The sequence below is a fragment of the Suillus plorans genome (assembly GCF_016647745.1).
Source record: "Suillus plorans strain S12 chromosome Unknown HD556scaffold_59, whole genome shotgun sequence".
Taxonomy (NCBI): Eukaryota; Fungi; Basidiomycota; class Agaricomycetes; order Boletales; family Suillaceae; genus Suillus; species Suillus plorans.
In genome coordinates, this window is record NW_024537443.1 from 133187 (window position 1) to 154569 (window position 21383).

At 47.5% G+C, this 21383-nt stretch overlaps 12 protein-coding genes across 12 annotated transcripts; 4 read left to right on the forward strand and 8 right to left on the reverse strand.

The window, feature by feature from the left end:
- HD556DRAFT_782401 (2',3'-cyclic-nucleotide 3'-phosphodiesterase) lies at window positions 1-953 on the forward strand. Its single transcript, XM_041311619.1, has 3 exons — window positions 1-78; window positions 130-804; window positions 864-953. The coding sequence occupies exons 1-2, from the start codon at window positions 75-77 to the stop codon at window positions 744-746; spliced, it is 621 nt and encodes a 206-aa protein (XP_041156471.1). The 5' UTR covers window positions 1-74; the 3' UTR covers window positions 747-804; window positions 864-953.
- Window positions 924-3085, reverse strand: HD556DRAFT_782415 (uncharacterized protein). Its single transcript, XM_041311620.1, has 3 exons — window positions 2706-3085; window positions 1883-2650; window positions 924-1825 (listed from the first exon to the last, which is right to left on the reverse strand). Exons 1-3 carry the CDS (start codon window positions 2771-2773, stop codon window positions 1102-1104), a joined length of 1560 nt encoding a protein of 519 aa, XP_041156472.1. The 5' UTR covers window positions 2774-3085; the 3' UTR covers window positions 924-1101.
- On the reverse strand, window positions 3086-4557 carry HD556DRAFT_782236 (Brix domain-containing protein). Its single transcript, XM_041311617.1, has 5 exons — window positions 4307-4557; window positions 3962-4251; window positions 3798-3899; window positions 3607-3742; window positions 3086-3552 (listed from the first exon to the last, which is right to left on the reverse strand). The coding sequence occupies exons 1-5, from the start codon at window positions 4518-4520 to the stop codon at window positions 3398-3400; spliced, it is 897 nt and encodes a 298-aa protein (XP_041156473.1). The 5' UTR covers window positions 4521-4557; the 3' UTR covers window positions 3086-3397.
- Window positions 4558-4590: 33 nt separating this feature from the next.
- On the reverse strand, window positions 4591-5049 carry HD556DRAFT_1398002 (uncharacterized protein). Its single transcript, XM_041303747.1, has one exon. The coding sequence runs from the start codon at window positions 4901-4903 to the stop codon at window positions 4661-4663; it is 243 nt and encodes an 80-aa protein (XP_041156474.1). The 5' UTR covers window positions 4904-5049; the 3' UTR covers window positions 4591-4660.
- A 338-nt stretch (window positions 5050-5387) lies between these two features.
- Window positions 5388-7599, reverse strand: HD556DRAFT_1296936 (uncharacterized protein). The gene is made up of 4 exons (XM_041299438.1): window positions 6768-7599; window positions 6502-6711; window positions 5982-6446; window positions 5388-5924 (listed from the first exon to the last, which is right to left on the reverse strand). The coding sequence occupies exons 1-4, from the start codon at window positions 7293-7295 to the stop codon at window positions 5871-5873; spliced, it is 1257 nt and encodes a 418-aa protein (XP_041156475.1). The 5' UTR covers window positions 7296-7599; the 3' UTR covers window positions 5388-5870.
- On the forward strand, window positions 7584-8479 carry HD556DRAFT_1398007 (50S ribosomal protein L30e-like protein). The gene is made up of 4 exons (XM_041303748.1): window positions 7584-7787; window positions 7840-7900; window positions 7956-8059; window positions 8115-8479. Exons 1-4 carry the CDS (start codon window positions 7731-7733, stop codon window positions 8271-8273), a joined length of 381 nt encoding a protein of 126 aa, XP_041156476.1. The 5' UTR covers window positions 7584-7730; the 3' UTR covers window positions 8274-8479.
- A 791-nt stretch (window positions 8480-9270) lies between these two features.
- Window positions 9271-9880, reverse strand: HD556DRAFT_1433722 (thioredoxin-like protein; the record flags this gene model as incomplete). Its single annotated transcript, XM_041305249.1, has 4 exons — window positions 9271-9347; window positions 9399-9469; window positions 9524-9792; window positions 9854-9880. The coding sequence occupies 4 exons, from the start codon at window positions 9878-9880 to the stop codon at window positions 9271-9273; spliced, it is 444 nt and encodes a 147-aa protein (XP_041156477.1).
- A 430-nt stretch (window positions 9881-10310) lies between these two features.
- HD556DRAFT_1398018 (Metallo-dependent hydrolase) lies at window positions 10311-13607 on the reverse strand. Its single transcript, XM_041303749.1, has 15 exons — window positions 13329-13607; window positions 12608-13272; window positions 12509-12558; window positions 12090-12446; window positions 11992-12030; window positions 11827-11936; window positions 11645-11777; window positions 11492-11591; window positions 11234-11432; window positions 11107-11184; window positions 11042-11054; window positions 10863-10988; window positions 10742-10807; window positions 10567-10688; window positions 10311-10513 (listed from the first exon to the last, which is right to left on the reverse strand). Exons 2-14 carry the CDS (start codon window positions 13191-13193, stop codon window positions 10590-10592), a joined length of 1956 nt encoding a protein of 651 aa, XP_041156478.1. The 5' UTR covers window positions 13194-13272; window positions 13329-13607; the 3' UTR covers window positions 10311-10513; window positions 10567-10589.
- Window positions 13608-13973: 366 nt separating this feature from the next.
- HD556DRAFT_1398028 (uncharacterized protein) lies at window positions 13974-15445 on the reverse strand. The gene is made up of 3 exons (XM_041303750.1): window positions 14671-15445; window positions 14451-14617; window positions 13974-14398 (listed from the first exon to the last, which is right to left on the reverse strand). The coding sequence occupies exons 1-3, from the start codon at window positions 15378-15380 to the stop codon at window positions 14337-14339; spliced, it is 939 nt and encodes a 312-aa protein (XP_041156479.1). The 5' UTR covers window positions 15381-15445; the 3' UTR covers window positions 13974-14336.
- Window positions 15446-16137: 692 nt separating this feature from the next.
- HD556DRAFT_1398031 (uncharacterized protein) lies at window positions 16138-16538 on the forward strand. Its single transcript, XM_041303751.1, has 2 exons — window positions 16138-16403; window positions 16456-16538. The coding sequence occupies exons 1-2, from the start codon at window positions 16228-16230 to the stop codon at window positions 16508-16510; spliced, it is 231 nt and encodes a 76-aa protein (XP_041156480.1). The 5' UTR covers window positions 16138-16227; the 3' UTR covers window positions 16511-16538.
- HD556DRAFT_782724 (uncharacterized protein) lies at window positions 16520-17538 on the forward strand. Its single transcript, XM_041311621.1, has 3 exons — window positions 16520-16638; window positions 16693-17468; window positions 17521-17538. Coding segments are annotated over exons 1-2 (729 nt in total). The 5' UTR covers window positions 16520-16637; the 3' UTR covers window positions 17421-17468; window positions 17521-17538.
- Window positions 17539-17548: 10 nt separating this feature from the next.
- On the reverse strand, window positions 17549-18827 carry HD556DRAFT_1529488 (uncharacterized protein; the record flags this gene model as incomplete). Its single annotated transcript, XM_041309411.1, has 3 exons — window positions 17549-18146; window positions 18221-18413; window positions 18465-18827. 3 exons carry the CDS (start codon window positions 18825-18827, stop codon window positions 17935-17937), a joined length of 768 nt encoding a protein of 255 aa, XP_041156482.1. The 3' UTR covers window positions 17549-17934.
- Window positions 18828-21383: the final 2556 nt, after the last annotated feature.

The window sequence follows — 21383 nt, forward strand, 5'->3', positions numbered from 1 at the left end:
TGATTCAGGAGTCACTTCTACTAGCTCTTCATTGATCTCCCAGGTATACTTTATCGATACCATTTTGGATCCAGATGGGTACGTTACTATCGGTCATTGTTACGGTTTGACAAAACCAAGCTACGTCAGGTCTCTCGCTTTGGCTGGTGCCCAATCCCGCCCAATTGCAACTTATCCAAAAGGTGTTGCCAAAGCAGCCTAAGACACGTCCCGTGTCTGCAGCTTCCTACCCAGATATAACCCCTCATATCACACTGGCAAGCTCGGGAAAGGCAACGCAGGATGCAATCCTACGAGCCATACCATCTACTCTGCATCCAATTCCAGTCGAGTTCCAGAAGCTTGAAGTTGGTGATCATTATTTTAGATCAGTTTTCATATCTGTAAAGAAGACGACCGAACTCGTCGCGCTGCATGAACATATTATGGCTGCGCTCGACAGGGATGGAGCATCACCTTCAGCCCCAGCATTTCCGCACATGTCCATCAGTTATATTGCAGATGAAGATGGGGATGCTGAGCGGAAGAAGGCCGCTGATGAGCTGCGGGCTATCGCAGTTGTTGAGGCTTCAGAGACGGTCCTAGATGAGGCAGAAACAGTTGTTCTTCGCTGTGGAGACTCTGAGGAAGGACATGTGTGCCTTGCGAGATTTGAAGGCACAGAAGTGTGGATCGTCCAATGTGAAGGACCAGTACAACACTGGCAAGTGTTACATAAAATAACAGTGACACCAGACGTTACCTAGGATTGAGGACTAGGTTCATGGTGAGATGACTCGGAGACTCCATCACTGCAGTCATGGTGTAGGTTTGTTACATGATATAGAGAACAAGGAGTTATAGTGATACAATTAAATTTCAAGATCAGTTGCAAGGTGCGAGGAATGATTGGTATGCGGACTAGATCAATGCGAATGAAAGCAAGAGACGAGCAAAGCTGCCAGATGAGCAGAACGAAAGAAGACGAAAGAGCAGGACGATAATGGAGCGAAAGGACGGAAAGTGCGGTGGACTGCCGGAACATCTAAAATATTACATGACGATATTAATGTCTTCGGTTTCGGTGTGCGAGTGTCGGCGTATATGCAATTCCGAAAATTATCAGATTGATTTTCGATTGTCATCACTGTGATCAAGGGTGAACGAAGATGATGACGAAGCTGATGGTGGAGGTTCGTAAAGTGGGAGAGGAGTTGAGTAATCGATCTTGCGCTCTCCATTCGAGTAGAAGAGCTGAGAGTATGCGGGAAGACTCTGGCTGTATGGAACGCTTTTATGAAGCTCCATTTCACCCACGATGGTGCGATCGTCAGCAGGTGGAATAATTGATGGGGCAGCCACCCGCACATGCTGCATGGGCAGTGAAAAGTGGAGGCGTTCGCTCACAACCTCGCCGTCGGGTTGTTCGTAGACACACCGGAGCGCAATGTGCATCATGTGGGACACACTAAAAAGAGGGCTATTTTCAGATATGCGACGGCCCCGGAGCCCAGCCCAATCCAATTGATGGGGCTCTGGTGCCAAAGGTACATTTGCCTCGAGCACATACCAGTTCTCTGACGAAGAACAAGTGGTCGCATCGCCTTCTGGAGAGTCATTCATGAAGATGCGACCGTCGCCAGAAATAGTGTACTTCCCGGAATTCGAGGGATCAAAGAGGGAAAACGAACGAGTTGAAGTAGATTTGGAGGGATATGGATTCATAAGAAGGCCAATCTCATAGAGTGTATGCACAGAATGTGCATTCCGAAGGGGGAGAGAAGGAGGTTGTTGTGTCCTAGGCGGGACCATAAATCGAGCTACGCGATCAAGAGAAGTAGTGCTCCTGAATAGACATGTCGTTAGCACCGTGAATAGTTAGATAGACAATAATGCAACACACCTGTACGTTTCAGTCTGCTCAACGTCAACAGTGAAATCAGTTATTCGAAGGCGCTCTCGCTGAGAGGTGTCCAGTCCGTTGCCTTGTAAGCGCAGGATGAGAGGAACGGATGTCTCATCCAAAGTCACTGCGGTAGGAATGGACGCGACGACCTGAATCTTTTTCAGGACCTCAGGCGGAATAGCCGTTTCTGTGTCATCTTTCCCTAATTGCGCATCGACGATGAACAATGCCATTGGGAAGACAGAGGTGGAGGGCGAAGAAGAGGGGGCAGAAGGAACATTGGCAAACCGAACGAGAGTGACTGGACATCTTGGCGCGTTAATTGTGTGAGTGCGACAGCCAAAAGGTGAACAAAAGCTGCTAAATATAGAGGAGTTGCCATCCTCAAGATAGATAAAAGTTGCAGTGGCATACAAAGCGTAGCGCGTCCCAGCTTCAACTGCATTGCGATCTCCGTACGTAGATGTAGTCGGCAACCAGCCAGGAACAGGGATGTCAAAAATGACATTCCAAGAGCAGGGCTTATTGGAATCTTCGTGCCCTTCGTTGGAAAGGTCGACGGGTTCACCATTTACAAGCTCACGAGTGATAGAGCAGAGCCGCAAAGGGGTATACCCAATGTCTGGGGTGATCATTTCGGATTGTCCCTCAAATGTGACGGTGAGCGATTGCATCAAAGCACGCGTTGTGCTCCGCCGGCGCTGGAACATAAACGAAGGTGAACTGAGCGAGATAGACACATGGCCTGCCAGAGAGAAGGCAGATCTAAGAAGGTCTATTAGCACAAGCGAGACGTTTGACTTTAGCAGTTCTAGCTCACGAAAAGTCTGGTTCACCATACAATTCCAAAGAACCTGAAAATGGGATGATGTCTATCGACACAGGCATATTGACTGTCTACAAGGCAGTAGGCAAGGGATATCTATAAGAGACTGGAAATATCAGCGACTGAGCCAGGAGAATGACTTTCCTTTAAGCGATGGACGTGAGTCGTTATATAGGATATTTTTCGGTTACACGCACCCACGCATAGCAACCTGCAGGGTCTGAGACAGAACAAAAGGCGCGTGGCCCGCCATCTGGAACGGCTGAACTTCGGCATCAGCTAAAATTTGTCAAGGCACGCTGCCCTGGTCAGACGGGAACGTTTGCTCAGCCAAAATTCCTTTTGTTTCATTAATCCGGTTGTTGCCTTTGTGAGCGCACAAAAGCAAACGTAGTCTTGGTGGCTGTGCAACCTCTTGAATATTAATGGAGAAGCGCTACTTCCAGAGCGCTAGAGAGCACAAAGCAAGCCGTATAAAGACAATGCTCCAAAAGCAGCAGGAGCAGAAAGATCTTGATGCGTCTGTCGCATCAATGAGCAGATGGCATACATGCATCGCTAAGGCGATAAAACGTGTGTAACGCTACAAAAGCACGTAGATAATCGCCCACAGATACCGTATAAGCACGCCAAGTTGGTGTGCTTACCGCTCGGTACGATTGCGCGTTGATGACACGTGTAGGCATCTACGCAAACACCTTGGATACTGCCAGTGCATCTTCATCTCTCTTACGAAGCACTTTTCTCTTTGATGTCTCCTCCTGAGCTTCTTTCCGTTGACGGTATTTGTCACCTCTGGCATGCCTGACTGCTGAGCGCACGGAAGCAGGCGTAACAAATTCTGTTTGTGAAGTGAGTGCATGAGTAAGAAACATATTTGCTCCAGTGTACGAACCAGGATTGGAATAAACGGTGGCGCCACCAAATGCTCCTTCAAAAATACGGATGGGCGTCAGTACAAATCGGGGGCCAATCTCCACGAGAGATGTCTGAGGTGGGCCGTTAGGCTGCAACGGATCCTTTTCCATTATCTACGGAGATGAAATGGAGTTAACGCTCGGTAACAAACCGAAGAAGCCAGCATACCTGGAAATTCCGGAACCAGATTTTATTATCGAGGATAGAAAAGGTTAAAACGTGGTCGATAAACGGTTTGGCTTTCCGAGCCAGTGGGGGAACACCAAAGATCTACGTGGAGGAACGGAACATAATCAGGCGTCAGCGACCTTCCGTATGGCCCATGAACGTACATGCGTGAAAACCTCTTTGGTAAGCTTTCCCCACTCTGTTTCATCAAACGCTCTGTCAAAGCTGAGAATTCCTCTGCTTCCTTTTAGACAATTTCCTGTCATCTTCAGCTCATCCATTGTATGCACGTTTTGAACGTGTAATTTTATGCTAGGCCCATTTGGTGTTTTCGTAGCCCACATGTATAAGTCTTCATGTCTCCTTGCCTCGAAGTAAAGCGTGTTATTGCAATTGTTCAGGTCTGCTATCTCAGGCAGGAGATGCAACTGTGACTTGGAATCAAGTTTGGAATCTGAGATAGGTCCCATTGAGAACTGATGAATCTGTCAACAAAAGTGTCACTTTACCTTTCTTTACATGAGGTAGCAAAGTCTCAAGATCGTTCATGAGATGTCTCATGCGATGGGTGATACCCCGAGAGGAGAGTAGTAAGACGCGTTGCTTGTTTCTCTTCTGTTTGGGTTGCTGAACATCATCATCGTCGACATCGATATCGCCCGCTTTTCTTTTGCCTTTGCCCTTGGCATTGAGATATGCTTTTTGAGCTGTAAGGGGGGCCATTTAGTTGTCTACAGCTGGTGTAGATTCAAAACAAGACTTTCAATTACATAACGATTAACAATTTTTCATTGGCTGACTACGCTACAGCTGATGTAACTCAAGCACTACATATAGTAAGTACCTCAACTTTGTCTCTTGTACTAGTACAGGTAGTGAGAACGAGAACAACGTCTGCTTGGTTGTAAGCAGATAGTTGGCCCCGATAGCGACCCCGACCTGTGTAAAAGTGAGCCGAGGTGGGCGCTAGCTTCAATTCCCACATTAGGAGTGAATGCGACGCATCGAGGTGAGGAGACAGTCAGTAACAAAAGTAGTAAGAAGGTATCCACGTGAGTATAAGTGCAGGCATTTGTCAATACAGGCATCCGCATCAATGGATCCATGTTGATGCGTCAATGTGGATATCCACGTCAGTGCGGGCGTCTGACAGGAATCCACATGTGCACGGCAGGTGTTAGCAAGGACAGTACTATCGCTCGCCACTGGCAAAAGGTGTCATGGTGACTGGGTGGATGATTCCTCCCCTTATCAGCTTCTCTGGTGAGAAAATTGACGAGAGCTCACAATGGTGAACTTCCTATACGAGTAAGCTTGAGAGAGTAGTGTCATAGCGCCTTCGAGTGCTCTCTACTCATGACCGGCTTCCCTACCGGACTTGGCTTCATTGCATGCGGATGCACATAAAGATCAGAGCCATCAAAGCTTACCAGAGTTTGTAGCAGAAAAGAAGATCCGAAAGGCGACAGGCTGCGGACAGGGCGCCAGAGCTCAACCGGAGCTTGCTGGAGTATAGCCTGGGCGCTAGTTGGCGGAGAAGAGAAGCACAGCTGCTGCACGTCACAAGTACCCTATACGAGTACACTCCTACTTCGCTTCGGGGTAGAATTCCAATAAAAGCGATACCAATAATCACGCGCACGACCTGGATGAAAATGTCATAAATGTGTAGGTAAATCAAATACACACCGACCGGTACTGGCTTCGCGGTACGCTTTCAAGTCCCCAGACTTGTCCTGCCAAACCAATACTTGCATAAACGCGCAACAAGTCGTCGCAGAAGGTTTTTGATTCGCACCATAAATACCAGAAAGCGTCGGGACAACAGGGCAAAAAAAATTAAGTAAATACTCGTTAGGTCATACCAACACCAGCGGCAAGCAGAAAAAATTGCTTGACCAAAGACCAAAGACAGGAAGGGCGACTAATGTACATATCTGCGTTATGAAGGCATTGACCTTTTCACAGCCATAACATCAAAAAGAAAAAGAAAGCACAGCAAGCATGCTCGAAGATTTGTCGACAAATGAAAACAAAGTAGCAGTGCATGAGTCCAAGGGCCACAGTGCGCGCTCAAGAAGATGAAGTAGATGTTCGTAGCTGCTTCTGTTTTTCTTGTTCCAACCGCTGAAACAGCTTACGTGTGAGGAAATTCTCGACGTTATTTAAAAAGGAGCAACGTACGTGATACAGCAGTTGTACTGCCATCTGAATGTTTGCAGGCTGTCCGGTTATAACAACCAACCGCTCATTTTCGTTACCCGGAGGCGCTGGAGCGCCGTTGAGCCCGGCACCCGGTTCCATGATTTTGATCTGGCTAGCGCTCATATGGCGAATTTCGTTGATTTTACTACCCCCCTTCCCAATAATACAGCCCACCAAATCATTGGGGATGTATATTTGCTGTGTTTGCAGTTGCTGTGGTGGGTTAGGGGGTGGTGGGGCACCGTAAGGCTGCGATGCGTTCGCGTACCCTGGCACATATGATGAGCCAGTATACGGAGGTCGTCGAGAGTAGCTGGAAGGGCGGTAACTAGAATGGCTGGAGGACGAAGAAGGCATGCGTTCTTGTGCTTCAATAAGGATATTGCCGATGTAGTAGGTTGCTATATGGATAGCATCCGCAACACCTGCAACGCTCAGGACTCGCTATATTCACGCATAACAATTAGTTGCTGCCTTGCAATGAATTCTTGTACTGTACCTCAGTCGAACCGGGGAGCATGCCCTCGCTTGCATTCAGTCGTGCTCCGCTGGCATCTTGAATTTCCTTGATTTTTGAACCTTGTTTCCCTATCACAGACCCCATGCGCGAGTTTGGAATCATGAACTTGATGGTTACCGCACGACTTCCAGGAACTGAAGGTACATCGAAGGGTTCGTCATTGATCCGTCGTACAATAAGACCAAAAGCCTGTAGGTTTATTGTGATGAAAAAAAAGAAATGGTAATAAGGTATCTGAAGCTTACCTTGGATACAGCATCAAGCGGCCCGCTAACATTGAGAATTCTCTCAGGGTTACCAGGAATGCTCTCAGAGACCATAACACGAGCTCCACTCTTGTCTCTGATCTCATTGACATGCGAACCACCCTTTCCAATGATGATTGACGCGTCCTGTGTAACGATCAAGCAACGCATATGAATCATAGCTGAAGGAGGGGCGGGAGCTGAGGACGAGGAAGGTGGACCAGACATTGAAGTTGATTTTCCGGCCTCTTCAGAGCGAGTGCGGGACTCGTCGTGTCGATTGTCGGATGAAGTTTCCTTAGGAGAAGGAGTAGACGCAGTAGTATCTACTACGGATGCGGGAGTTTCCATCATGTTCACATCGCGAGTCATAGACGTAGCGGTTGTTGAACCAGAACCCTGGTGTTTGTCAACTCGTGAGTCATCCGCGTGAGCCGTAGCGCCTGTGTTAGCACGCTTATGATGCTTCTTCTCGTCAGAGTCAGAAGGAGAGCGCGACCTCTTGCGATTGTAGTCTGCTTCTGCCATTTTCGAAATTCAGCTCAAAAATCTTTTCTGGTTAGGAGGACGGGATTCTGGAGTGATGGGCTTGATAGTGTGGTATCGTATGGTAGTGTGGTTTGAAATGTCTGATGGGGGACGAGTGGATGTGGTGAGGAAGACGGATTGCGAGTTGGATACGGATTGAATAGTACTGAAATTGACTTACCTCCTTTACAAAATTTATACAACGAAATAACCGTTGTTTAATTGAAACCAGTAGCCGGGTCTCCTGTAGCGCAAATAGTTTCTACAACACAAGAGACGACAGTCTAGTATACGTTGGCTTGGGTTTCTTCAGAGACAAATACACCAATACATCACAGCCACAACAACACCCAAACTTTTCTGCTACTAATGCTGACCATCCTCGACAACTTTTTTTGACCAAGGATCAATCCAACGTGAGGTCACTTATTCATAATGGCTGAAGCACGCGGAAAAGCATGGCCTCTTGCAGATGAGGGTCTAACTAACTCCGTAAGTTTTTTTCAAGAGCTCATCACTAACGACTGACACCATAGTATTGTAGATCTTGGACTTGGTCCAACAAGCTGGTCAGTACAAACAACTAAAAAAAGGTGCCAATGAAGGTGAGCAACGTTCAACCCCTTTTCCGTTCCCTGTATTTGATGTTCATCTCCACAGCAACTAAGACGCTTAACCGTGGTGTGGCGGAGTTCATCGTCCTTACCGCGGATACCGAGCCCCTCGAAATTCTCTTGCACCTTCCCCTTCTTTGCGAGGAAAAGGTACGCTCTTTCTCGAGCTATTTACGCCGTTGACTGCTAACTGCTGACTATACAGAATGTTCCATACGTGTTCATTCCTTCCAAGGCAGCCCTTGGACGTGCATGCAATGTATCCAGGCCTGTCATCGCTGCCAGCGTTACAACGAGCGAGGCTAGGGAGCTGCAAAGCCAGATCCGCAATGTCAAGATTGCGATCGAAAAGTTGATGTTCTGATGTTCTCACTGCGGAGCAAAACAGATAACCGCTGATACTACGGTTGTTACATTATTCTTAGTATATCTCCTGTATGATATGTAGCAACTAGATGTCGAACGGGTATCTTTTAAAGGCCACATTTCCTGATTTTCCAGTAAATGATGCGCGCCTACGCATTACTTCATCTTTTCCAGGAATATATCCAATAAGTTTCATGAGCCAGACTTGAACGTTTGAACGACGGTTTGACGGACACTAGGCTCGTATCGGACCAGCATAGAGTGACTTCAAGTAGGCTGGCGGCCTAGTCAGGACTAGCCGTCAGATCTAAAACGTTCCGCATGATCACAGCTTCGTACAATTGCTGTAGGTATCGATTCGGACAATTATGTATTTCATGTACAAAGTCATCGGTTTGCCAAAATCTGTTCTCTCCCTCAAATTTTCAACACGAGTATTTAATCCTACATGAACACTGACAACTATATATACAGGAGGAAGATGACTTCGGCGACTACTCACTTGGTTCCATGTCTCGTACAACTGGTAGCGAGCTGGACGAGTTCCTTCGACTACCTGTGCATGAAGACCGAGGACCCACTTGCATGCTAGCAAAACAACGGCCGTACTTATCCAACGTTGCATTGAATGACACTAGGTGTCCAAGGTTTGCCACCCTCGAAGCCTCTTCCAATGAATCAGTACTTATTATCTCAACTGCGGTTGAACGTGTCTTCTCGCAGGGCCGGCAGCCCCTTCACTTTACTCGCAACCAACTTGCACCATAAACAATTCTTGACTTTCTCGGCCTCAGAGCCCGGGGAAGAAGTGTTCTTCTGGAGAAGGAGGACCTTCTAGCATCTGTGAGGAATCAAAAGCGAGAGCGAAACGAAGTTAAAGATGAGGAGGGCAAGGAAGAGTAGTAATATTTATTTGATTATACGGTGTTGGCGGGTGCAGGTTCGTGCGGGTACGGTGTCAACTTTCCGATCCTAGGTGTTACCCGTGTGGTACACTAAGAGGGAGATTCTGATGCCTTCGGAATAACCCCATGCTGCTCGAGGAGCGTTTCCAACTCTCCAGATTGAAACACTTTGAATAGTTTGAGTTAGAAATATATTCGGCAATGCGACCCTGACTTACTGCTTAAAGCAATGTCGCTCCCACCTACAAATTCCCCGTTCACATACAGTTGTGGGATGGTTGGCCATTCCCTGCAAGAGAAGTACCTGAGGCTTGGTGACAATGTCAAATGAAGCATGGCTTACGAGAATTCTTTAATTCCGGTCCTGAGCTCTAGATCCTCGAGGACATTATATGTCTTGAACTTTTCAGGTGGAATGTCGAAAGCACTGAGGATCTTCACGACCCCTCGTGAAAAACCGCACATAGGCTGCTCTGGGTTGCCCTTCATAAATAGCACCACAGGGTATTCGGTCACTGCAGCCTGTATTTTCGTGCGAGACTCCTGAGATAGAAATCGACGGAACGTTTGCGACCTTAGACAGCTGGAAACAGTGCTCCTGCAGAGCGAAAGCTGACGAAATGGTTAATATACACCAAATATGAGCACACCTGATGGAAAGACATACAGATACAGATGTCCGAAGTGCGTTTTGGAACATTGCGAGCGATATTACTTTCCTACAAGACTGCGCTTGGCTCGACGTGCAAAACAAGTTGGAAGCTCCGCCATGTGTGACTAAGCCCCGAAAATGGTCGTTCATAGAGTAAATCGTGCAAGTCGACATCTCAACATCCTTTCAGAGACAAATCCACAGTTACTTAATTACATGCATTCAACATTGCGCTTGCTGCTTTCCGTAATCATCTGAAATACAGCGCTCATGCAAAGTACGCCATGAATAATATCAATGAGCAACAGTGCCGTTGTAAATAATACACCCATCATCATCACTCTCAGCTTCGCAACCTCGACCCGGGAAAGTTGTGTCACTCAAAGCATGTGCATGCAGCTCTTGGACCACCGGCGATTTCATGAGGCCAAAGAAACGGTAGCGACATGAGTAGTCCCCACACAAATCGCTAGGTTGAGGTCGGAAGTGGCTTCTAAGTCGCTATCATTGGACAACAATTACACAAGTTTGATGATTTCTACTACATCCAGAGCTCTATATCTCGGTATTTCTGTGAGTGGTTCACGGACTCAATGTCGCAACCTCTTCTATGTACTTGGCCCACCATATTTTCCCTGCATCCATGACTGAGCATCTGCTCCGTTCACCGAGCACGACAAACTACACAGGTAACATCATACCATGCAAGGGATAAGCACAAGGACGTGACTTACAGTGAAATCCGAGAGCCAAAGTTTCATGGACTCATCGCCGCAACCTCTTCTATAAATTTGGTCCACCGTCTTTCCCATGCATCCATGGCCTTGCGCTTGCTCCGTTCATCGAGCATAGAATACTACCCAGGGAACATTACACAATGCAAGAGACGAGGACAAGGATATGACTCACAGTAATGCTGTCACGGGCCATCTGGCCGAGAGTAAGGAGTCCCGTAACTTCACTTGCCACTAGCACCTTGAAGAAAGTGATGAGTCTTGTTCTACTAAGGGACAAACAAGAAAGAGGTCACCTGGAAGAAATCAAAGGACAACCCCATACTATTGAACATTGCAGGATCGTCTGAAGACAGTACCACCGGAATGCCTTGGTTCATAATTATCGGGAGAGGGTGCATAGGCATCGATGAGGTAAGACGCTATCATTTGTTGAGTCAACATAGGTTCGGAGGCAGTATATAAAAAATTCTACCAGCACTTCATTTCTATTGGAACATTAAGATAAGTTGGAGGCATCTACTTACATGGCTCACTCACGATATAGGGCAGACTTCAATTGCTATCTTCTTCTCTCGACAAATTTGCATCAATTTGGGATGCTTGGCTAGTGAAAAGCTATACAACATGAGTTAGCGAGCGCTTTATGCCATACAATGCAACTAACCCGTGTCCGATACGCTTTGTTCCAAGTAGAATAGCATCATACAGGTTCATATCCGCTGCAGACCCATCGCCCAGAGTTTCACCAGCATGAAAAATGAATGGGATGTCCGGATGCTGCTCCGCGAAACGCAGAAGCGGCTCTGCGTAATAAATCAGTGGTTTACACTCCTCCCCATCTTCGTGGCCCACGAGATCAAATCCTGTAAGATAGAACACTCAGATCTGGGTCTGTTGACATCAAACATAACCGCGGACTTGCCAGCAATAAGGTCCGGGAATTCCTGCTTAAATCTGCTGCACCGATCTAGCTCTGCTTCCAGTTCCTCGACAGTGATAATTCTCAGGGTATTATAGATAATCTAAGAAGAATATCAGTCTGAGCTCGAGTAGCTTCAATCGAAACCAAACTAACCTTCAACCCGGCGAAATCGTCTTCCCGGCCTTTCGCCTTCATTTCCACTTTCACTTCGTTTATGACCTCTCGAAATATCAAGAGTAGTTCACGTAGTTCAAGTTTGGTCTTTGCATCCTCTGCAAGTATATATCTGACGAAATGTCAGGCATCTCAAGCATATCCACGTCTTTCCGACTCACTTATTGAAGAAACTAGTCCGTATCTCAATATACGAGATGCCATCATCTATCGACGAGCGAATGCACATCCGCAAGTATTCCTTTTGAATCGGCACAAATCGGATGATGGGCTAAGGTTCATGAGTACAGGCTCACATCTTGACTTCCAGAACGCTACATGCTTACATCGGTCACGGCAAACGTACTCCCAAACTTCAGCCAGATCTGCGAGTCCCTCGCATTAACGACGTGTTCAGCAGGTCGCATGTTAATATGGAACTCACTTTCATCGGCGTATTGTACGTCTTAAACGCATCACTGGGATTGATCACAAAGGCGCTAAGTACCCATTTATCAAATCCAGCAGGGCCGCCTAGTGCAGGATCGAAGAGCTCTCGGGCCTTGTTGATAGGAACCCAGCCGCCGGTATATAAAAGATCCGTGATACCAACTGCGTCGGCGGCAGGATACTGTTCCACGGGAATCGGCTGGATCTTGGGCAATACAGTTTCGAGAGAAGCCGCGTCTAACGGACCCGGGACACGGATATGTATCGCGGGATGACCTAGTGCCAGATCAAGCACCGTTCTGGCCTCCACCGAGGCGTTCTGGTGCAAATGCAACAGTCCACCCTTTGGCATCTACGGGAAAACCGCGGTCGAGATGGTAGGTGACGGGAAGTACAGTGATATGGTATGCTTACTTTGGAGACTATTTTGCTAAAAAGATCTGTCTTTACAATAATTTCTTTGGCTGCACGCGAATGTGAGAGGAAGTGCTAAGCGCGAGTCAAGCCTCTTACCATTCAGGAACTCCATCCCGGGGTATGGGTGAGGGATGTCTTCGTGATCAGCTCCCCAAACAGATACAGCTTCTTTAGCACGGATGGAGCGCACGACTTTGTCTGCCTTGATCTCGGCCGCTGAATAGTTGGCACGAACATGGTCTATTCGCAGCGCGCGATCCTCTGCGATAAGTTTCTCACGTCTTTGTAAGTAGTCGGCGAGCATCGGCGAGGGCACTAGTGGGGAGGGGGAAGATGGTGGATTCCATGAATTCGATAGTGTTATAAACGATTCCCATTGCGGCTCCAATGGCAAGCGTTCGCTTGCACACATTCGCATAGCCCTAGATTTCTGTTTGAACCGCTGTGGAGACGGGCAAACCTGTTGAAAATAAACGACATTTGATAACAAAAGAATGGGTGCCATACCTATTATCAAGGCGTCTACGCGAAAAACCTGAGCAATCCAGTAGACCGGGACACATGGAAGAACAACAGAAACCAACCAAAATTGTATCCAGTACCGGACTAATTGGTGTTCCGTGCGCTTGGAACCTGTAGTGCCAGAACGAAACAGACAGTCCTCCGTACTGCACATATACATAAGCGCTTAAGCGATAAGCAGGCGGCAGTGCCGTGTCACTGCTATTTAAGTAAGGCCTTGAACTTGAATGGCCGGAATCCTAAGCCCAAATTTCCTCAATAACTTTGCACCCAAATGACTCATGCGACGACATACAGTGAGGAATTGGGCCAGTGGCGATCAAACGGTCAGCTCATCGACGCAAGCATCCGATAACAAGCCATTGAGGCCAGTAATGTGATATACCCAAACTTGCAGGCCGCCTCCGGACTCCGAAATAGAAGCCTAGCGACGTCCGGGCCTTCTGTGTGGAAGCTCCCAAACTCCAGTACTTGTATATGACAATAGCAATGCGATCGCGTGCAATCCAAATTGCAGTGATGGAAGCCAAATAAGCGTGCGGTTGTTGAACGTTGAAGCTACTGTACAGCAAACTTGGACTAAGTACTAGCGGCGGCAACCAGCCAGTCTCCGACTTTGGCTGTCCGTCTGTTACCATATAAGTACTGCATTCCTCTCATGTTTAGTCGGCTCAAGTCTAGTAGCCACTGAGCCTCAATGCAGAAGTGTTCGCGTTCTGCCCTACGCTGATGCTGATCTTACGCCATGTTTTCTTCGTGGAGAAGTACCTGTAGTATTAATGATCCAGCTGTGCAGTGTGAACCGAGAGCACGCTACTTATAAGTTATCATCGCCCCTCACTTCGAGAACAAACAAGTCAGAAAATCTGTGAGAAATTCAAGGCTAGTCGTGGGTGTCGGGGACAATAGAATTCAGCGCTTTCAGTGTGCCGGAATACGCTTAGAGCTAATACATCCTCCACGCTATAATTTACATTGAATGCATCAGTTGAGGGTGGGTGGACGGCGGTCATCAGTTTTCAATTTCCACAAATTTATCGAAACAATTGTAACTTACTAGCTACGCTTCTACTTGGAACCATTGTAGTCCAAGCCTCCAGTAAGGTCTGCACGAAGAAGCCACTGAGTAAACTCTCTCGGGTACAACGGTCACTGCGAATGACTTAGTCAACGTTTTCCATCTCAGATGAACAGTCGTGGGATATCCCTCTATGAGATTCCTGAATGTAACAGGTGCCCTAATCGATCGCCATTCGGGGTTTCGTCTTTGGGTTTAATTGTCGCAACTAATAGGCGCGTTTCATTATTGCTTATCGCGAACAAAACCAGAAGGTGCTCCAGTCCATTTCATTACACCGACATTCGCTAAACCCCGATTCACATGAGTGAAAGCAATAAATATCAGACCACGACTCACCTGGCCGTCTCTCCCATCCTCGTGCTTTTGCTTTAGCAGACGCCAACCGGCCTTTAATAGCAAGACTTTGATCGAAAAATTTGCGTATTTTTTGTGATGGGATGGTGTGAGCTGTCGAACGAACTTTGGACCCAAGTGAATCGGGTAGGGTACGGATAGTACGAGTTCTGTAATTATGAACTGATCAGAAAGCTCACAGCAAAATGTCCAAGATGCGCACCCGACAAGTAGGTCTTTGGCACGCGCGAGTGGCCGTCGTTGCCGTTTTTTTGATGGTTGCACTTTTTGTAGTGACTTGGTTGCAGTAGTATCTGCCATTGCATGCGCACTTTGCGAAGCAAATGCAGACGCGAAAAGTGTATCTTCCAGATATTGTCCTTTGGCCGATAACTTCGTTGACGGAGGCCGGTCTTCGTCTTCTGATTCGTCCTCACTGTCACTCGCCATCTCCTCATCCTCCTCTGATCCGCTTTTAGCATCGAACTCTGCCATCTCTTCATCTATTCCACTTTCGCTTGATCCCCCATCCATCAGATTTTCTAGCTCACCGTCGCCATTCTCGTCATCACCGTCATCCATTTCAGTAGCAGCGTCCTCCATTGCGCGGCGCATTCGCATCTCCGCCGTGTTATCCTTCACAATATCATCCTCCTGACTGGAGGACCCGTCACTTTCGATATTGGATTCCCTTGGAACTTTCCGCTTTCCCTTCCGCATTGTATTATCTGAAAGCTTCCCCAGACGCGTAACAACCGCCCGCTCCTTCAATTTCCGATCTCTTTCCCGGTTTTGTGCCTTCTTCCGCGCGTTTTCTTCTGCCTCAAAGTCACGAAGGGTTTTCTTCTCCTGCTTGGCCTTCCGTTTGGAAATAGAGTGAGAAACTGCTTCCGGAGCATCATCGTCGCTTGAAACGGGATCAAGATGGGCCATATTGCAGCTATGGGGTTAATTTTTCTACTGACAGTGAGTAGTTTTGAATGTGCACAAAACTTTTGAAACTCCGCGATATTATTTGTGCACTAGTAGTAAGTAACTTACAGTCTTGACTGCGGTAGCTAAGTACCCGCACAGCTGCGTGCAACCTGGGCGAAGTTCAGGAAATAATATTTGCGTACATCTTCCATCATTATTCCTATCGTTGAAAATCTGGGGCTGGAAGATAATAGGCCTGGATTATAGAAGAATGAACATTGAAAACTGCGCACCACCCCAACCGCTATCACAATTACCGATTAGTTTCAAGTTGAAGGGAATCAAACTGGATGATGCCTTGACGGAAGATGCAGCGCCCAGTATATAACTAAGGTTACGAAGGTCCTTGGCCCTTTGTCGGAATGCTGTCTACAAGGAAAGCCGTTTGGCTTTTTCTTGCCTTTGAACGGGTTCTGACTGCACAGATACCTCTGTCGAGCCATCTCCTTTCACCCGGGGCTCAAAAATGATCTCGGACCGTGGGACGTCCTGATGAAGGACCTGCGGTGAATGTGACAGGACATCTAGTGTTCGAAACGGTCAATTCTCTGCTTCAACTCTACCCAAATACACGTCATCGTATTGGCATGTCTGAAAATACTGAACACCATGCAGATGACTCATGTTATCATTTATGTCCTGCAGGTCATACAATAGTCCCAGGAATCATCCCCGTTCTCTACCATGGAGCCGCCGGTCCCCATTTACCGACTGCGTGGCTGTAGAGCCAGACCACTCCATACTTTCCTGCCAAGGGTCAATCGAAAAAGGATGCTGGCCCCTCACCCTTACAGTCACTCGGCCAATGAAAGTGCTCTATTTTGATGGAAGCAGCGGTGCGAAACTCCTTGAGGGCACCATGGACACCCAAGATCTCGTGGCATGGTCGGGAATGAAACCTGAGTGGGTGAAAAATGAAGAGCAGCGCATAAAGGATCTATGTAAACGGGGTCAGAAATATGGGATGAATGGCTTTGTGAGGTTCGTTGGATGTGAAGATGCGTCAATGCTGACGCTGATTTGCGAATTATAGGATGCAAGTGAATTTGTGCGAACTCATATGTAGCTCCTTGGCAATTTTTTGTTAACAACATTCATAGTGAGATTATGATCTGCAACTTCACCTCTCACATGGAGGTCGCTTGATTCTTAAATCTCGAAAGCACTCGCCTCAGCGGCGGCGCAAATCCGGAGCTGCCTGAGGACACTAAAACTAGTGAGCAACCATGTCCATGTTTTGACGTAGATCTGATTTATTCTCGGACATAAGTGCATCCCGCTGTGGAAGTAACGCATTCTTCTTCATGGCACGATCATTATCCAGGAGAAAGCCGAATTATGCTTGATTTTTCTGGGCTCATCTCTTTCTACGGTACCGCTCTTGTTCCCTCCTTGGCGCCGCGCCGTGTAGGCTTGAAGCGGTGGGATCATCGAGTAGGAGGAATATTATCGGAGGATATAGAACGTGTCCAAGGCAGGCTATCTCAAGCGTTAGCACGACCACCTGTGACAACAAGCGGCATTGACTGGAAAACGGTCTTGCAGGTGGTGGTTGATCAATATGCCAGCCGCCTAGAGTTCATGCACCACCTTTTGAACCTGACGTTAGACGATGGGTCAATCTTTAACCACGCACAACAAATTCAGAGACGACTGCTCTTCTACACTGTGTTTGCAGCTTTACCTCCCAATAACTCCGTCACTGCCAACGCGACAAATTCGTGGGCTGTGCCAGTTTTTCGGGAATGTGCTACATCGCACACGGCTTTCATAGTGTGTCATGGAACGACACTGATGCCCTCCGAACGCTTGCTCCTGCAGGCGGTCCGGAAAACTACGCATGAAGTATGCCGCGTCGCCACGAAGATGTGGGCGTCTGGAATGATTCTTGGAGTCGACCCCCTTTATCCCCACTGGCAGGAACTACGCCCTGAAACTGATCACATACGCACCCTCATGGGCGAATGGGAGGAGGATGTGACACAGTTGCTCTCCTAGTTAGATTGGAGCGTGTGGGTGAAGTGCCGATCGGCCTGTGGTTTCGAGGTAACAAAATCAAGTTACTTGTTTGCGAAATGACTCAGACCTTGTCGTGTAGGAGATGTGCTATTTGCCTACTTGGCCCATAGGGTTTTTCTCGACTCCCGGCGCACCACCTCAAGTTCAATGGGACAATGCTTCCTTATGGCCAGACCCAAATAATGTGGAATGGAGGAGACCACAGCCGAAGTGCATCAGACGGCTGGAGCCTGGACCATATGGTTTTTAGGATACACGACTCACACGCACTATTGCCAACATATAGATGTCCTTTGTACGTAGTTTGACTTGTAAAATTATTGCACTGGTGTTTAAGCGCGCCGCGCGCGACGCGCGTGACGTATGTACAGAAGAGACAGCACTCTGAGTCTAACTTCATTCAAGTTGAAGAATACACTCAGGCTGTCACGGTAAGTAATACTACTCAGGATTGAATCAACCTGACCGATGACAACTGCAAACAGCCTCGGCGCTACTTTGACCATGACCTTTTCAATGGACAGCGGGGCGCATCAGTACCCGCAGCCCGTGAAGCACCACAGAAACGGCGGAAGTTAGCACGTGCATTCCAGTTTGAAGCTCCGAGTCCGAGTCTGTCTGTAGCCGAGGCACTGCTGAAAGTTGCGGGAGGGATTGAAGCAGCAATCGATAGGCAAACACAACTTCTTTCGTCGATACTGAATGCTATAGAACGTCAGGGAGGTAGTACTAGCAATTAGTGCATGTAGAATATCATCAAAGTGTTCCATTGTACTCACATACAAGTGTTCTGTTCACCTGCGGAAGTGAATTATACCTGGGAGTAGTAAGCTTGTGCGGGAGTGTGGCCACGCGAAAGGTGACAAGCCGGTCGAGTTGAGGGAGAATAGTCCTATGGTAATGCTTGAAGGACTCGTTGGATTTGACGGCATGCGCGTTCGACCGAACACTGAGACTGGCGGAGAAAGACGACTAATTACAGTTAAGTTCAACGGGTGGATATACATAGAAGGAGTTGCGCACTTCTGAGTCACTAAAAGCAGGCTGAGATCCGCCATCAATACTTTTGCGTCTGCTGGCAGGGCGCTTTGACCAGCTTGAAGGAGGCTGTGCATCCAACGAAGGTGCATGCCATTGGGCTGATAACGATGGGTAATGTCGAAGGTACAATCTGAGGCCTGGCCGGTGGATGAGTGTGACAGAAATGCCCTTGAAGAAGTTCTTCAACTGCCTGAACTGCGGCAACTCTGGGTGGAGGTCCAGTGCACGAACGTCGTTCTGCTTGAGAACAGCAAGAGCGGCGGTCTGAAAGCTACCCTGCTTGAACCTGAGATTTAGATGAGGGTTAATGTCATCACCAAAATTACCGAATCCAGAGATGGTCATATATTACCATGTCGGAGCCACCATACCTGCCATATGTATCTGGCGCAGGGTCCCAATGTAAGGCAATGTTAGGAAACTCAATTCTGACATTGCGACTGCCATATGACATTAAGCTAGCGTACCGATATATCAGACATTGCTATGTACATCAGGCATTTGAATTTCACTCAGATTTATCAGACATTGTAATTGCGTTCGGATATAACAATGCAATGAATTGAATTACTGGTAGTACAAAGCAGTGAGGTACAATTGAGTGAACGGTTCCAAGCCTAGTTCAGAACACGTTCGAACTCTCGAACTGTTTTGATTGCAAGAAAAAATAGCTACTAGGACTCTCACAACCGCGGGCACCAGCTCGAGGCACCGGCGCTGCTCATTTCGGTTTGTATCCAGCAGGTGGAAGAGACGTCAGAGGTTAGCTCAAAGGAGAAGGTTCGCGTTGAACAGGCGCCAGGGAGCTGCAAGGAGGTGCCGGCCCAGGGGAACTGCGAGGAGGTGTAGGAAAGGCATCATTCTGTGACTGCCGGGGTTGCTCTGATTTAGAGTGTGAGAACCTAGTAGATTGCATCAATATCAGTCATATATTCTGCAAGCCCGTCTCGAAAGACAAAGACGTACCGCTATGATAATGCGAGGTGAACGTCCATGACTATGACCAGTGGTTATTTTGAGAGCTCTAGCGCAAAGTCAAGTTAAAAGCAGAAATGGAAGTGATCGAACCACTGACCTTTGGTTGACGATGCAGACATCAATCACTCTTGCATCTGCCAGGGCCAGCAGCAATAATGACAATGAGAACGTCGACTTCAGAGTGGTGTACGAACAGAACAGGCATCGCGAATTTCAAAAGAACTATAACTTAACAATGGGGAAAATGTAGAGTGAGTGCGTCAAACGCTTCGAACACTAAGAAACCATAAGACAGAGTAACATCGACTGTGCAAAACACAAAGATGGACAACTCACCTTTCTTTCTGACTGAATCTGACATATGATGTCTTATAAGCGTATGTTGGATTTGCAGAAGAGACTACAGTAGCAATGGTCAGACAAATTTAGATATAGTAGATAGTTTTGTACCTGATGAGCAGATGAGTCTGTGGAAGCTGTAAAATCGATATCGATGATGCGAGTAGACGATGCTGGATCTATCTGATGGATGAAATAAGTACATTACGTATGCATGTATGTGCATACACTCACCTAAGTCGGCCATCCAGACAGCATATTGTCATGGAAAACACTGTGCTGTTGGCCAGGTTGAGGTGGTCTTCAGTGTGAGTGATGGTGACAATTGCAGAAACCTGTCGAGTGATTGGAATTAACGGTGTTGGTATTGGTATAGAATTAGAGGGAGGATAAGCAAACTTAGCAAAGATAGCACGTCAACATAGTTGATAGGAATTTGCCGGGGGGCTTTGAATAGTCATGTGATCGTATTTGCACCACCAGCCGACTACCTGACTACCTGACTAGGACTTCTGACTCCTGACCGAAAATTATGATATATGAACTACACAAATCTATGCTTGCCAATAAATGCCTCCTCGTCGTTTCTTCGCGGATGAACCCCCTCTATTCTGTTGAAGTCCGAAGCCGAGCCGGAAGAGACGCGGAAGTGAGTGACATCGGACCAGGTACGAACACATCGAGCGTCGTCATTCGGCCGAGTGTCAAATACATATGTTTCAGATGTATATGTTCTCTCTCCGAGTTTTACCGTATGATAAAAGGCTTCATGCAGCCGCTCAAGCATCTCAGTCCGTTTGCAACAACTGAGATGTACGTGCTCGTTATTTCACTTAGTACATTCAAAAGCTAACAAGTACCTAGTATTTTTCTGTTCTAGATACATACTAAATATACAAAGAGTCCGTTTGCAACGACTGAGATTATTTTTCTGTTCTAGTCCTCGTTGCCTCGTTCCGCTCAAGCCAAACATCTACAGGTTATGAGCCCTGACATGGCCACTGACTCTGCGCTCCCCAGCACCACGTCCGCACTATTCAACATACCAAAGTTAGCCGAAGATGGCAGCAATTGGATAACCTACAAGGAACGCATGTTGACGGCGATCGGTGCTAGAGGTCTGATGCGTTATGTCGACGGCCGTGCAGTAAAACCCGTCCCGTACAAAAGGGATGCAAAGACAGGCGTTGTCGAAAAGCCTGATGGCTCCACAGCCACGCAGGCGGAGGTTGACGACCTAGACATCACCTGCTTTAATTGCGACCAAAAGGGCCATTATAAGCAGGATTGCTGGAGGCCGGGAGGTGGGAAGGAGGGACAGGGTCCAAGACAGACCCAGCGGAAGGGAACACGCGGCCCAAAAGAAGGTGCAAATGCAGCCAAACACTCTAGCATGCAGGATGAATATGCATTCGCGACGTCAGATTTAGCAGCTATAGCGAAAAATCTTGACGTACCTGTAAGCAGACGAGGAGCCATCATGGACTCTGGTGCTACCTCTCATTTTTGCCCTGACCGCGCCAAGTTCTCCAATTTCGTCTCCATCCCACCGCAGGACATTCATACCGCTGATGGGTCAATGGT

Excerpts from the sequence above, each read along its gene's own strand:
- HD556DRAFT_1398002 (XM_041303747.1), bottom strand. The coding sequence starts at position 4,903 with ATGGATCCATTGATGCGGATGCCTGTATTGACAAATGCCTGCACTTAT.
- HD556DRAFT_782415 (XM_041311620.1), bottom strand. The coding sequence starts at position 2,773 with ATGCCTGTGTCGATAGACATCATCCCATTTTCAGGTTCTTTGGAATTG. Across the intron at positions 2,651-2,705 it reads TATGGTGAACCAGACTTTTC|ATCTGCCTTCTCTCTGGCAG; the intron begins GTGAGCTAGAAC and ends AGACCTTCTTAG. Across the intron at positions 1,826-1,882 it reads GAGCAGACTGAAACGTACAG|GAGCACTACTTCTCTTGATC; the intron begins GTGTGTTGCATT and ends ATGTCTATTCAG.
- HD556DRAFT_1398007 (XM_041303748.1), top strand. The coding sequence starts at position 7,731 with ATGGCTGAAGCACGCGGAAAAGCATGGCCTCTTGCAGATGAGGGTCTA. Across the intron at positions 7,901-7,955 it reads AAAAAAAGGTGCCAATGAAG|CAACTAAGACGCTTAACCGT; the intron begins GTGAGCAACGTT and ends TCATCTCCACAG. Across the intron at positions 8,060-8,114 it reads CCCTTCTTTGCGAGGAAAAG|AATGTTCCATACGTGTTCAT; the intron begins GTACGCTCTTTC and ends CTGACTATACAG.
- HD556DRAFT_1398031 (XM_041303751.1), top strand. The coding sequence starts at position 16,228 with ATGAAAGTGCTCTATTTTGATGGAAGCAGCGGTGCGAAACTCCTTGAG. Across the intron at positions 16,404-16,455 it reads GGGATGAATGGCTTTGTGAG|GATGCAAGTGAATTTGTGCG; the intron begins GTTCGTTGGATG and ends TGCGAATTATAG.
- HD556DRAFT_1296936 (XM_041299438.1), bottom strand. The coding sequence starts at position 7,295 with ATGGCAGAAGCAGACTACAATCGCAAGAGGTCGCGCTCTCCTTCTGAC. Across the intron at positions 6,712-6,767 it reads CGCTTGATGCTGTATCCAAG|GCTTTTGGTCTTATTGTACG; the intron begins GTAAGCTTCAGA and ends ATAAACCTACAG. Across the intron at positions 5,925-5,981 it reads CAGTACAACTGCTGTATCAC|CGGTTGGAACAAGAAAAACA; the intron begins GTACGTTGCTCC and ends AAGCTGTTTCAG.
- HD556DRAFT_782236 (XM_041311617.1), bottom strand. The coding sequence starts at position 4,520 with ATGGCCCCCCTTACAGCTCAAAAAGCATATCTCAATGCCAAGGGCAAA. Across the intron at positions 4,252-4,306 it reads GCTACCTCATGTAAAGAAAG|ATTCCAAACTTGATTCCAAG; the intron begins GTAAAGTGACAC and ends GACCTATCTCAG. Across the intron at positions 3,900-3,961 it reads CCAAAGAGGTTTTCACGCAT|ATCTTTGGTGTTCCCCCACT; the intron begins GTACGTTCATGG and ends TCCTCCACGTAG.
- HD556DRAFT_1398018 (XM_041303749.1), bottom strand. The coding sequence starts at position 13,193 with ATGTATATGTGCAGTACGGAGGACTGTCTGTTTCGTTCTGGCACTACA. Across the intron at positions 11,937-11,991 it reads GTACGTTTGCCGTGACCGAT|CCCATCATCCGATTTGTGCC; the intron begins GTAAGCATGTAG and ends CATGAACCTTAG. Across the intron at positions 10,808-10,862 it reads TGTCCTTTGATTTCTTCCAG|GTGCTAGTGGCAAGTGAAGT; the intron begins GTGACCTCTTTC and ends ACTTTCTTCAAG.
- HD556DRAFT_1398028 (XM_041303750.1), bottom strand. The coding sequence starts at position 15,380 with ATGGCCCATCTTGATCCCGTTTCAAGCGACGATGATGCTCCGGAAGCA. Across the intron at positions 14,618-14,670 it reads GCCAAAGACCTACTTGTCGG|AACTCGTACTATCCGTACCC; the intron begins GTGCGCATCTTG and ends TCATAATTACAG. Across the intron at positions 14,399-14,450 it reads AGGATGGGAGAGACGGCCAG|CGAATGTCGGTGTAATGAAA; the intron begins GTGAGTCGTGGT and ends ATCGGGGTTTAG.